Source organism: Necator americanus, chromosome V, assembly GCF_031761385.1.
Source record: "Necator americanus strain Aroian chromosome V, whole genome shotgun sequence".
Lineage (NCBI taxonomy): Eukaryota > Metazoa > Nematoda > Chromadorea > Rhabditida > Ancylostomatidae > Necator > Necator americanus.
The window spans coordinates 11061690-11076166 of record NC_087375.1 but is presented as its reverse complement, the minus strand read 5'-3'; the positions used below and the strand labels follow the sequence as shown (position 1 = coordinate 11076166).

General features: G+C 37.2%; 1 protein-coding gene across 3 annotated transcripts; it reads left to right on the top strand.

Annotated features, from left to right (window-relative positions):
* Nucleotides 1-4376: 4376 nt before the first annotated feature.
* On the top strand, nt 4377-13855 carry RB195_013534 (uncharacterized protein; the record flags this gene model as incomplete). Of its 3 annotated transcripts, XM_064203394.1 has the most annotated exons (12): nt 4377-4430; nt 5270-5355; nt 5437-5602; nt 7184-7341; nt 7429-7499; nt 7627-7712; nt 8401-8531; nt 8610-8778; nt 9928-10066; nt 10129-10217; nt 10580-10657; nt 13775-13855. In XM_064203394.1, the coding sequence occupies 12 exons, from the start codon at nt 4377-4379 to the stop codon at nt 13853-13855; spliced, it is 1308 nt and encodes a 435-aa protein (XP_064059275.1). The 3 variants fall into 3 exon arrangements, with proteins under 3 accessions (XP_064059275.1, XP_064059276.1, XP_064059277.1); XM_064203396.1 differs by lacking the exon at nt 4377-4430 and having other exon boundaries at nt 9928-10063; XM_064203395.1 differs by lacking the exon at nt 4377-4430.
* Nucleotides 13856-14477: the final 622 nt, after the last annotated feature.

The window sequence follows — 14477 nt, the reverse complement described above, 5'->3', positions numbered from 1 at the left end:
TCTACGATTTCCTGAAATATGGTTTTATTTGGCTTCAGAAGTTTTGTTTTTTTATTTTTGAGCATACTATGCTCGTATTCTACGTTAATACAATTCTGTCTCCGGAAAATGTCATGGATACAGAACGTAAGAATAGCAAGTAAAAATTTAGACCTTAGTTTTGGAAAAAAAAAGAAAATTCATTATTGAACAATAGGTTAGCGCACCCTATTGTTATGTATTTTTAATTTTCCAATAGCTAATTAAAATTGTTCAATTTTTATGAGAGAAAAATAGAAGATTATTTTGAGAAATCCTAAGAATTACCAGAAAGAAAAGTCGTCCAGAAATTTCAACGCACTACCATTTTGCAATTTGCAAAGTGACTGAATGTTCGCTGCCAAAGTTTTCTCATTTCTCAAAATTTTCATTTTCATGTTCGCCTTCGTTCATTCATTGTAGCTCCGAAAAGAAAAAGTTGACGGAAATTCGTCATTTTCTGTCCATGGAAAAATATTTGCTGTAATGCTGCGGAATTCTGCGGATTTTGCATCCTGCAACCGATTCATCCCTGCTGAACAAAGCTGATTTTTGATTTCCATTGAGGGGGATTTCGTTTCGCTTCCCGCCTTCTTTTCGAATGAAGATGAGATTTGATTAATTTAGGGATTTTCTTCTGCTTTTTTTCTCCAAAGAAGGCGTTCACAGAATTTTCGATTTTGGGTTTCGGTAGCTAGAAGAAACGGTTCAAAACGTAGTTCACAGAATTCACAGCAGAAACATGATCCACTATTTATTTTCATTTCGCCCATCGTAATGGTGTAAAGAGCTGCCACGTTGGATAAATTGATCACTCGCATTTCTTGAACCATTCGCTTCCTGTATTCCTAATGGGTGCTCCACGTATTTCCGTTGTGATCTCTGTATCGCTTGTACTTCTTTAATTCCACCTTATAGTCGGTAGAGACCAATATCGAAAATTTCCACAAATGTGGCTACGAATCCCGAAACTCATCTCATATCTCAGATCCAGAATTCACGTGTTCGAGAATCGTGCACTTCTAGGACCTGCAGGAAAAATCCCTTTTGCTAATAGTGCCCTCAGGGGAGAGGGGATGTAGCGAGACCGGTAAGAGGTTACGTTGCGACCGCGGGGTCGAGAGTTCAGAAGCGCCGTAAGCCAACCAAAGCTTTCACCCCTACGGAGTCGATAAATTGCTGCCAGACCTGTCTGAAAAGATAAAAACACTGGCTTGTCTTAACGATTCGGTTTATTCGGTTCATAACCGCAAGTCATTATTAGGCTTTCTGCATGCGTATTCATAATCCCCAAATGATTTCTGGACTAATGTCGAACGTGTGAGTGGGTCCCGAGCGGATTAATGACACCATTTATTGGTATTTCCATATAAAATGTTAGCTCCGCTAACAGTTGTGACGTCTGAAGTGAAATTAAGCAGTTCTCCTTGGATAAGAGCATGATTTTTCGATATAGCCGTTGCAGGAGCGATCTGTTCAATCTGTCGTCGAGTGCCCCGTAGTGAAATCCTCGTCAAGGCCTCTTCGCCTGGATTTCATTAGCCTATGTGTACGTATATGCGACAGCATTTGTGCATGCTCTAAGCTGCTTATGTAGATAGAATTAACCGCATGCCTCTGCTGTTCCTTTGCTATTCGTTAAGAAGATACCTTACTGAAGGATCACGGATAAAGTGTCTGACGTTGATCAATCCGTCCGGATCCACTATCTCGCTCGACTTCAATTCAGAATCGTTTGAGGTTTACGAACCCGTGCCTAGCCTGTATAGTACAGTCGTGGCTTCTAAGCCTACGTGCCATTTTCATCGCAGACAGTTCATCGATTCCGGAAGAATGAAAGGTTTGGTTTGCATTAGACCGGTTTCGAACCATCGACTGACAGTACAGTCAGAGCAGACCCTCTTACCAACTGCACTCTACACCCAGCCCAGACACCTCACTATTTATACTAAAATCATACTAATTCACGAGTTGATCAACCATATAAATACGCCGTTACTGGATCGAAGACGAACGCGCTCTGAGCGCTGGTCCTATAACGAAACCACTTGAATAGAGCTGATATAGCATTTTGTAGAAACTTTCCTCTTATTTTTTCTTCTATGTCTCAAATTGAAAAAATTGAGGGGACCTTAGAATTAAGAAGTAGGAAATTTCCCTATATTTTATTCATTATTTTTTTTTATTTTATTATTAATTTTCCTTAAGTTTCCCTTCTAAATCTACAGGTTTTTTTAAACGCAATGTTTTTGAAATTTTAAAGATATTAGTCTTGTTATTCAAAACTTCTCCCTCTCGCTGACGCTTCTCGCTCTTAAAAAAAACTTCCCGAAAGAGAAATTATTGATCATGCGCTGATCCTGGGCCAATGAAAATTTGCGCAGGTGTTTAACGCCATTTCTCGCGAAGTTTCTATAAAAATGAGATGAAACAGCTGCAAACTAGCATTTATTTTCAGAAACGTTTCCATTTTTTTTCTCATTTTTGCAGAAATTGTAGTTTTTCTCCGTTTTTTGCATATACGCTGGGAACAGGAAAAAAATTTGAATTAATCTAGTTAAATACCACTTATTTATTTATTTGTCTGATCCTCTCTATATACAATTAACGAAGAGCATCAAATTTTTCTTTAAAGGACGTAGTACCGTAATCATATGTACAGTTAGTGGTCACGTTGACCTATGGTGGTGCACTGAGGTGAGAGAAAAATCTTTTTCTTCAAAAAAAAAACGTTCGCACTACAAATTCACCACAAAAGGACTCAATATCACACTTTTTTCGCATACTACATTGCCGTTCTTCCTTCGGCAAGTCCCGAAAAAGGAGTTCTCGGATTTTTGTACTCTACTCAATTGACACTTCCCGCCGGAACTGCCTTAACTTTGCAGGGAAGGCTCGTATTCGTATAGTCCGTGGTCTGAAATAAGCCTCCTAGCTATTTTCAGTTTGGGAATTTTTTGAGGTTGAGTTGAGCAGATAACATAGACATAAAATAAATATATGAAGCTAGTTTAGCGTCCATTGAAATTTGGAAAACTGGCGAAAAAAATCCGAATTTTTGGGATCTGGGTCTGTTCAATCACGAAAAGAATTGTGAACATGATCACTTCTCATTTAATAAACATAGACGAAAAAAAAATGCAATTCACCCCAATCTACTAATTTTTTCTTCTTCTGCAATCTCTTCTATTTTTTTTTCCATTGTTTTCATTTCAAGGGTAGATCTTTTATTTTAGATCTTAATGAACTCTCAGCCTATAATTATGTTCTCTGTTGGCATTTTCTTATGATCGTTTCCGCAAATCTAATTTCCCGGATACCATTCCAAGTATTTCCATGGATATTTTAGAAGTTACCAGCTTTAAATGATTTTCTTCTCGTTTTATTTTCGCAGGATTTAGTTTGATTGCAATTAAATAACTGGCTTATTTGAAAATCGCACTTCTTGAAAATTTTCTCAATTTTCAGTTTTTCCAATTAACACTCTTTTTCATTTCTGTAAAACATAGATATGATCCCGAGAAATTTTTGGATCTTCCCGCTTTTGCGGGATCTCTTCTGGTTAGGCTCTTGGATTCAAATCGAGAATCGTAGAGAGGCCGTGTTTCTCAACGATGATAGACTAAGGGTCAATTTTTCCTGCAAAAATAGAGTATTCCAGGTGGGAATCCTTAATGTTGTTAGCTATTTCCTTTTTAGAGAATCATCTCCAACATAACTCGTTTTCTGGAGCTAACCGAGCGCTCTTTTTCGCTTATTTGACCTCTGCCAACGTTTTTGAGTTATATTTGAACAATTAAATAACAGTAGATTATAATGAACCCATCAAAAATAGGAAAAAATTGAAAACGTTTGGAAAAGCATGAAAAAATAACCATTGAAAAGTATGTGGCTCATTGTTGAGCCGCGCTATCGTCAAAGGATTCATGTAAGTTTTCCTAGACTAGCTTCCTCCTACAGTAGTTCTTTTTTTAGAGTTTCTGCTATGTTTAAGAGGATGTAAAATTAGTAGATATGTAGTTATTTTTGAAATATAATATTTCCTATCATGAATTATTTCAAGCGAAACGTTATTGTACATTTTTTGTTGTAATTGAACACTTAATAAATGAAATTTAAATTGAGCTTGGAAGATTGTTTCCTTTTCAAAAAGAAAAAAATTAACTAATAATTAAAAATAAGCTGGTAAACCTTCCACAAATATTTAAACGTTGCCTCAGGAGACCTTGTTCTCGCTCTCTTGGTAGATCTTTAACCTATCGTAAGTAGCAGGTTCTAAGTATCTTAAGTATCGTTCTAAGTACCTAATGAATCTTAAATCTTACAAATGATATCTCTGAATCTTGAATAGTTACAAAATGCTTCGAGAAACAAGTGTTATTCGTCGCGTAGGAACGGATGTAGCGCAGGTGGTAAGACTTTCGAAGGTGACTGCATGATCAATCAGAAGTTCGAATCCGCCCTGGTGCCAACCATAAGGCCTTCGGCCCTCCAGGTTTACCAGACGTGTCTAGGAGGATAAAAATACTGAAATGATAAATGATTCGTCGGTTACCACCCGCAAATCATTGTAGAGGCTAGACACGCGTTCCTTAAACTAGAAACGATCCTGAATTGAAGTGAACCGCGCCTGGACGCATCTCTATAGGGATTGATCAACGCGGTGCACTTTATCACTTAATCCTTTTGTTCCCGGCACAAATACGATTCCAGAACACGGGAAACCGCTCTTCGATTTTTCACTTGCGTACTTTTGTTGCTGTCAAAAATTAAGAATTAGACTAACCCTTCTTTTTTTCCTAGAAATCTGTTCTTTTTCGCCACCTTCTTTTTCTGAATTAATGCGCTTAATTTAAGAGCTCTTTTAATGATGCGCTGCGTCCGCCAAACCTCCCAAATATCTGACTTTTAGGCTATAATTATGTTTTTGTTGAGAAATTGTCTTTCAGCAGCTCAATGAAAGCGAGAACTGATCTCCGTTCTCAATCTCCGTCGTCTGTTTATTTGATCTTGGCTTTCATTCTAGCTTCGTATATTATCTAATTTTTCTGGATTCTCTAAAGATTTCATGTTCTTTCTTCCTTTTAAATATGTTTCAATTACATTTTCTTCTGCTCTGGAGTGTGGTTTTTTTATTGAGAAGTATTTCCCAGTTTTCTTTTTCAAATTTATGACATCGAACATAGAAAATTTTTAAACAACGGTGTCAATCGTTAAGATTTTAAAAAATATTTCTATAATTTTATTGCAGATGGCATCTACAGCAGTTTTTCTATGTGGTCAACTTGGTGCTCTTTCCGTTGTACTCAACGTTTTTGTAATTTCCGCTCTAATCAGGTAATATTTGAGGATTTGAAATGGCTGGAATTAAATTTTCACTGCTTTCAATCATTTTCCGCCCACCTGTTTTTTTTCCAGAAATCGCCGTCGAGTGCTCACAAACGTTTTCTATGTGATTGTTCTTCACTGCGCTGTTCTGGATGTGGCACGAGGACTCTGCCTAATCGTTTATGGACTTCCCTATTTTGCTAACACTATATACAAGATAAATTTATCCATATCGACAAAAGTAGCGTTATTTAGGGTGAGTGTTTGATTTTGAAGTGAAATTTGCTTTTTTCCACAGGAGAAATCCGGAACGAAACGATTGTACTCCATCTACATACACATGTTACATTAAATTTCACGAAAAAAAGTACTCTTTTGTCTGTTTGAAAGAATTCTCAAATCCGGAAGGAAAGGCGGATTTCGAGAAAAATAAACTTCCTCACAATAAATAATTCAATAAGTTACAAGGAATTAGCAAAGCGGAGCGGTTTTTTTTTCAGGATTTCCTACAAAACATATTTTATTTTGAGTATTGGAAAATGGTGAATTTTTCACAAGGTTTCGGAGACTTTAAAATCCAGTTGCTTATTTCTTTTAGCTTTTTATTTAGCACTATGCAATAAATCAGTAAGGGGTACTGTAAGTTGCTGTTAAATCACATCTTATTTAAAGAATTTGTGTAATTATTACTTATATAATAACTGCGTAATAATCAAAATTACTACTTGTATATTTTTTGTGCTAAAAAATAAATTAATTAGTAAAAGATAAACTAAATGAAATAAAATTTCAGCATCTGAGTGGTGGATTATTTTGTTTTCGTTTTTTTTTCAACGTTGTTCAGTTTTCTCCATAGCGACGAAGCCGCATCCGAGTGCGGCTCTGTGCATACTTTGTCGCCTCCTCCCATAGAGAAAAATTGTTAATCTTGTTGTTTACTTGTTTATTAATCGAACCATGCTCTCCACTCTGACCAAAGTGTAGCCCTATATAGCATGTCGAGTTCGTTGCAACCATATACATATTCTGTGAACTGGGCGTCAAATCTGCATTCTATGGATGATCTTCCATGTCCGTGTCACTTTCTTCCGGAAGAGGTTCCTTGAAATCACTTCAACCTACCTGGATAGGGAAGGATCTGAGATCAGTTCAGATCACATCAGTCGGATTTTTGTGTGAATGCAGGGTTAAGGCTGATTTTATGAATGTAGATCTTGTTTATTGTGTTGAAGCGTTCAAAATCCTGCTCCAATTCAAAATCCTGCTGGGACCGTCGTTTTGCTGCTTTTTTTTGGCGGGTGGAAATAACGTGTGTAATCCTAAAAACACATATAGTCTTCTATGAAAATAATCTCTGGAAGATTCATACACGAGCGAAGCTAAGTCCTGGAGAGAGATAGAGAGAGGAAAAGACGAAGAAGGAGAGGAAAAAAGTTCCTTCCAAGCTCCTTCCATTCTAAGCTAGCTATTCGTTAAGAAAATATTTTGAAAAGATACATTAAAAAAATAAATATATGCGCACATACGTACATTCATGCGTAAAAAAATATTGAAGGACATTAAAATGTTGATTGCTACGACGGAAAAAGCGAAATATGCACATATGTAGTCGGCCACTAGCTGTTGGTTCGTGGAAAATTAACAAAATCCCCATTTTCCCACTTCTGTTTTCTTCACTTTCTTTGTAGAGATTGCTGCTTTAAAAGCAAGAAATTTGAAATTACCTTTTCTATATTTTCAGGATGTTTTTTTTTTGTTTTTTTCTTTCCTTACCTATACGTTTTTCGTTTACAGTGTTTTTTTTTATTGATCGGTGTTTTAGTATCACTTTTTTCAGTCGTCAACATTCGCTTTAGTGGTTTTACGTATCTGTAATTTACTGACAATATTCAATCTACTAGTATTCACCACAAATGAATTTGTTGTAATACGATATCCTTTACATTATCGGCGATATTTTCGACGCAGAGCTGTTCTAGGAATATTGAGCTGTTGGTTGGTCGATATTCTGCATATTTTTTTCAAAGCTGTGCAATTTTTCCAGAAGAAAAACCTTTGAATGCGCTTAAATCCATATTTCAGTTGGGTTATAAGCATCATTATGGGTCTAGGTCTGCTCGTTCCTCCTTCTTCACCTTATCTACAGGATCCTGGTAAGTTATGTACATCCAAGATTTAACCGTGTGCGTATAGTTCTTGTCCAGTAAATTTTGTTTTTGTTGATTTGTTTGTTTACCTTATTCTCTTGTATTTATTTTTTTTTTGAAGTGGACTTTTCAGATGAAAGGCCTTGGCACATTGACATTGCCACGTTAAGTATGCTGATGATCTCTATTTTATGTTTTTTTGTCCTCGCCATAGTGGTGGTGAGTGACGCACAGTGGCGAATGTTATTTCGCTAATAGCCGAGCAAAAAACAGTAGTGTTATCTGTATGAAAATATGGAGATAGGCTGAGATAACTGAGCATAGCAACAAATATGTACTGTGAACCAAGGAAAGTACAATCTAGATCTCTCGCATGGTTGACGCTCATCACGCATTCATTCATTCATTCATTCATTCATTCATTCATCGCTTCACTTTCCTTCATCCCCATCTCTCATTAATTTTTTTCTCTGCAGTTTATTCTAGTACTTGTATTTTTTGCAGCTTCGTCCATTGTGTTACCCAGTAATTTTTTTCATTTTTTTCGCACAACTCTCTTCATCTCAGTCATTTTACGCCTCAGTTTTTTGTTACCAGTTTTTTGTTGTTAATTTAAATTTCTTACCTTATTTCCTTAAATCCTTCGTTTACTTTGTTCGCCCACAATTTTCTGCTTGTTTCGCTTCCTACTTTGCGACTAAAAGTAAGATACCAAGGATAATTCTTCCATAATGTTCAGGAGCCCTTTATCAAATTTTTCTACCACAAGCGAATTTTTGCAAACAACTTCTAATATTTACTAAGATAAAAAGTAGTTTATTTGAATTCGCAGTTAAATGTGGATTTTTCGTTCGGCTGCTAGCGAAGTGCCAGCTTTTAAACAAGCTTTTGCTGGTTGTTCTTTAAGGTTTGCTATGCATTTATACTTCGAACAATTCGAAGATTCAAAGATGAAAACGGGACTTTGAATGACGGCCGTAGTTATAAGCATAGAGGTTCAAAGAAAACCACGAATGGAACAAATAATTCTGGAAGAAAGTGAGTGTGATTCTTTTGATCTGGATCCGAGAAATCCAGATTTTTGCGCAGCTGAACCGTCTGATCTATACGATTTAGGATACAAGCAATGGCTCGACATAAGTACATCTATGTGATCGGTACGGTACTGATCGTTGATCTACTTTTCCTCTGTCCATATTCGGGAATTCAACTGGTTGCCTTCCTACATATTAATCATCTTATTGAAATCACTCACAGCAGCACGTTGATACGGTGGTGGCTACAGGTTTGTCGGCGCGAGACGTGTTTGCAAATTTTCTTAGCAACAAGCAGTTTTCTTAAGTTTAGCGTAAGTTATAAGTTTTGTTTTCTATTTTTAGCGCAAAGATTGGATAGAAACTCGCATATGTGGCTCATTTTTGCTTTAAAAAAAGCAATTGGTGAGCACAACTCTATTTCTAATGCGTTTTTAAAATCAGGAGGAACGGCTTCGAGTCATTTAATTTTTATCCATTTTTCATTCATTTTTGAGTGATTTCGAGTCTATAGTCCCAATACGCCTAAGCGGCGCGATAACCGTAGGATTTGAAGGAAGTGTCAGGAGAATTTCTCTACACTGGGAAATTCTGAGTATTTTTTCTTCTCGAAGTAAATGAAGTTAGAGGCATACATGATTCTTAAATGTTAATGCAAAGCATGGAATTTTCTTTTTCAAATCAAGAGATCAGAGACCTTAGCGGCGCCCCAGGCATCACTTCATCCAACGAAACAACTCTTTACACCACAGCATGGACAAAAGAAAGGGTGTGAAGTGATGTAATAAATTACCTATCGTGAATCATTATTTACCCAAAGCAACTTCTTACTTTCATAAGAGTCATGGAACTTACTGCACTTACTCATACGCAGTTTTGTTTCGTCAATTCCATAGGTGTAAGAAGTAAGTTCGTTAGGTGAACTGATGCCGCTAGTGCTCCTGAGGTCTCTGAATCCTGGAAAGGTGGTCTTCGAACTGAAGGAAAAGATTTTTCTCTCATTAATGAACTTGATTCCGAAGAATAAAAGAGATACACTGTTCGAACACTTTTCAAGAAATAGATAGAACAAAGCGACCTCAAATTTCCTCCTAATTCTCGAAAATTTCTGGATTTTTCCACTAACCATGGGCAGTTTCACGGTCTACAAACAAACACCATTCTGAGTTATCCATTTCGAGAATGCGCTAGAAAACAGAAAATGTCGGTGTCATCGGGTACCGGTGGTTTTTACATGGCGAAACTTTCCATGGTTTCTACGTGAGTAGCTTTGGGTTAGCGTTTCTAACCGTTTCATTCTATTTCCTGCTCAAATTCTTTCTGCCTTATTTTCAAATACATTCATACATTATTATTTAAGTCATAGAAGTATCCTTTTTGTCGAAGGATCACTTTTCTAGGTGTTCATTGGTGTTCACTCTGTCTGTCAACCGCTCTGTTACTTCCGAATGACGGAATTTCGTCGCCTAGCCTGCTGTGCATCCCGTGCTGCTTGGAACAAATCCAAGAGTTTCTCGGCCTTTAATAAGAGCTACGGTAGTCAGTTTCTTTTTCTTCAAATCACTCTTGATTTGGTGGTTTTTCAACAAGCACATTTTAAGCTAATACGCGATCAGTAGTCAGAGACGAGGATCTGATAGATCCTCCTGATTCGCCACAAATTAAGGATCCACTATTGGTAAACGAACAAGTGGGTTTTCTTTCTGTTTGCTTGTTTTTTTTTTCTTAAGTTTTAGTTGTTACTTCTCGGTACCATTCAAGATAGGGGTGGATGTAGAGCAGTCGGTAAGAGGTTTGGCTGGGACTACACGATCGACCGGAGGTTCGATTCCGCCTTAGTGCCAGCCAACCCTTTCATCCCTCCGGGTTGATGAATTGACTTTAGCCTTGTTTGGAAGGATGGAAACCTTGTTTTGATATATCCCCTGGCATCTCATCAAATGATTCTGAATTGAAGTCGAACGCGTAGGCACGGCGCGTAGGGTTCCGTCAACGCCAATACACTTTACTTTGCTTTTACATATCAAACAAAAAAAATTACATAATTTTTAGAAAGTAGCTCAAGCCTCACCAGCTCATGTATGGTCCCGTGGCGAATCCGTACGAATAAGGACAACAAACGGCACTCAAGTAGGTTTCGGTCGACTTGACAACATCATTTCTTCGAAGCACAATCTCCTAGCAATCGCAGCAGTTTTTCTCGGATTTCCCGACGATTATCCGACTTAGCTGTGGATCATCTCTAGATTATCCCGGATAACGGGCTTATCCTTGCTTAAGTCGCTCAATCCTTAGGAAGGAAGAAATCCTAGAGAAATATTGCACCCTTTATAGGAGCAGGCGAGTCGTGCGTTAGCATTTGGTAAGAAAGAAGAGCTCTAAAGTAAATAAGCGATAGAGGAAAGTGCTGTGCTTGCAAAATTTCTTTCTTTTTCAAATCCTTAAAAAAATGTTCTTTACGACTACGCTAAGGATTAGTAGTTACGCACTAATCAATCGATGCATCCAGGAAATTGAGTTCTGCTTCCATGATCTCAATGTTCAATTTCATGGATTTAAATACTGCATTTCACAAAAAAACTGACAATTTTGAGAAAATTATTTTTCTAATTTGAATTTTCTTCTGTTCTTCTTGCTCATTTCTTTTCAAATGCACTAATCAATGAGGTAAAGCAGCAATATGAAGCTGGGCCTAAGAAATTTTAAGAAAAAGAAAAAGAAAAAGAAAAGAAAAAGAAAAAAGCCTAAGAAATTTTCTGTCTGGCTGGAGTGCCTAGATGATAATGCACATATTTATGGATTTCCGTAGAGGTTGACCAAGACCGTGACAGAATTTTGAACGAAACAGAATTTTCCGCTAAATTAACGATATTCAATAGGTCTGTCTTTTTTAAAAAAAACTGTTATTCATTAGGTTGAGTCAAAAACAACTTCCACTTTGCTTTTCACGGATTTATTTTGATGATGATTCATTGGGATAGGGACGTGTTGAGCTTGTCTGCTAACCCTCTCGTTGTTTGACGCAGGGTTTGTGCTGAACGGTGACCCTCGGCTCCTCCTGCCTCGTCTTTCGAGGTCACGTGTCCAGAACGGAATTTGACAAGGCAATTTCCACCGCTCGATCGGTGGTTATCACTCCTCCACCATACACACTGGGCATTTTTTGAGCCCTGCACATGACCTTGTTTGAAGGCAGCATACCAAGAATCTGAGGTGGTGCGGATTTCAGGTGGAGTATTCGTATACGGGATAGTGGATTATGGAGAGGGTGGTGATTCCGTCCATTTCTTCCTAATTGCCGTAAATAACGTTCCAGAAGATACGGCTTCAGGCGTTCTGGCGCACTATTTTCTACAGGGAGTTCGACTGGAGCGCGCCAGCCTTGTGCCCGCGCCGCATCTTCGGGGCGGTTTTTTACGGCAATTAGGAAGAAATGGACGGAATCATCCCTCATCCCATAATCTACGGTCTCTTATACGAATACTCCACCTGAAATCCGCATCATCTCAGATTCGTGGATTGATGCCCTTAAATTCCCAAAGGACCACATGGCCCAAGTGTATTTTTAGATTCTCCATTTTCAAGGTGAACAAAAAAAAAATCAAACGGAACGTGCACAACACTAAACTGAGGTCTAAGGACTAATCGAAGTTCTGCCTGAGTAGCGATACCAAAGAAAAAAACCCTTGTTTGGATAACCCATCGTAAGCGTAAACCATAGAAAAAGGTACCATGTACCTGAGAGGAAGTTATTTATGACTCAATCTTTTATTTTGATATTTCGAGAAATTTTCGATGTATTGTACAAGAAATTAGCTCCCTGTAAAACTTTATAAAAGGATTTTAGTTTGACAAGTTCAAGAAGTGATCATAACTGGGGCATATTTTGGAAAAAAAAAACTCAAATAACTCATACGTTGAAAATCAATCTATTACGTTGTCATACAAGCAGTAGGGAAACTTTTCTTATTACCTTCCAAAAAACTTTTACAAGTCTAAAAAATCACAACAAATTAAAGCGAAACAACAAAAATACAAAAATTAGAAATTCTAGTTGAAGTAGAAAAAAACATCGTGCACAAAATAGTTCTCTTGCAGATTTGCTTTTGGGGAAACATTTTTTAGCGACAAGTTTTTGTCGTTTCTGCGGCGGAAAAATATTACTTTGGTCAAGTTTTCTAATCTTCTCTAAAGGAATGGGACTAAAGCTGTGAGAGAAATTTAAAAAAAAATAAGAAGAAATGTACCAAAATGTTCGCAATAACCTACACATTAGGAATGTGTAACTATAATTTAATTTTTCAAACAATTTATTCACATCGCATCGTATTAGCCGAGGGCGCAATCATCTTGGACTCATCCATGCTTGTTGTGTAGCCATAAATAATTTAAAAAACATGATTTTTTCGAAAATCTCTGAGCGCTGAGCTCCGAGAGTTTTTTTTTTTTGAGCTCAATCGATAGTTTTCTTGCTCACAATATCGATTGAATATCCGCATATAATTTTTAAAAAATCAAATTGAGGCGAGTTATGAGAAAAAAAGACAATAAAGACGCGGATAAGCGTAAATCTTTCGCTTAACGAAGAACCATAGAGAGGTATGTAATATTCCGAAAAGATCGAGAAATTTTCAAGATTCCACCAAAAAAGACATACAATACAATTTCCGTTACAATTACAGTTAGATTTTTCAATTCTAAATCACATCTGGAACTACAGTTTACAATTTTTACATTCGAACTTACATTTTTACATTTCTTTTTTCTTTTTTCTTTCTTTTTTCCATGCATTTCAATTATTTTTACAATTAAAATATTACTAGAAGAATTGCGGTACGATAATAAACTTCACGAAGATGAACTTTGATCTGCCTTAAAAAAGAAACTTTTTTTACTCTCACGAAAAATTTCCGCTGTTTTCAATCCTGCATCGCTACTTCTACAATCCTTTATAAATATTTATACAGTCAAAAAAGAAGATAAAAATATGTTCAGCTCTGTTTATTGTGGTCTCAGCTGCTCTGTCCGCACTGCCAACTGTCACTTTTTATTAACACTCCACCTTTTTTCAGCGAAAGTTACTCTTCATTTTATTTGTTTATTTATTCCGCAAATAAGGGGAACAAAAGGATTTTTAAGGGAGTTTTTTTTTTGCAGCTAAATCCACAAAAAACTGGCAAGAATGATTTACTTCTCTTCTTTCTGTCCCATCAGTTTCTTCTCATTGAAAAAAATCCTCAATTTCAGGTCACTAAGGTAGATATCGACGGCGGACCAGATCTGGATATCGAAATGGCATTGATCAGGAAGACGTCGGTACCGTTCTGAGCTGAAACTTTCGTCGATCATCGTGCCATTAAGCCAAAGTCTTCTGTGATTTCTATGTGTGTGTATGTGTGCGTGTGTGTTGATCTCTATGGATTATCTTCGATAGATTATTTGTCCAGTTGATTGATCTCAGCTGGTGTTCGTTAGCTGGTGTTGTTCCTCTTTCCGTATTTGTTTTTTTTTTACCCGATATTTTGCATTTGTTTTTTTTTTCTGTAAATATGCTATATATGGAGTGAAAATTTCTGTATTAGCCTCTTGGGTGTTCCGATAACATCAACGGATCTGCGTAAGTACGGATCCCGGCAGACAAACGGCCGGCGAGAGCGATAGTGACCAGCACTTCTTATCGATTTCCTAGCAATCCACGCCGTACGCTGCTGGTTTCCTCCAGTGAGATCCGCGTAGATTTTTTCCCCTCCTTCAACAATGATCGTCGTTGATGAATGTGCGGACGATACGGAAAGTTACATGAAAAGGTGGTTTTTTTTTCAAACGTTAGTTAACCGGTTATAAACAGCGCCTATTCAACGCATGCATTGATTCGTTTTTTTGCTAGTTTTGTTCGATTTTCTGGAAATTTCGGTAGCGATAAAAGCGTCGTCCGGTCACGTGCACTGAT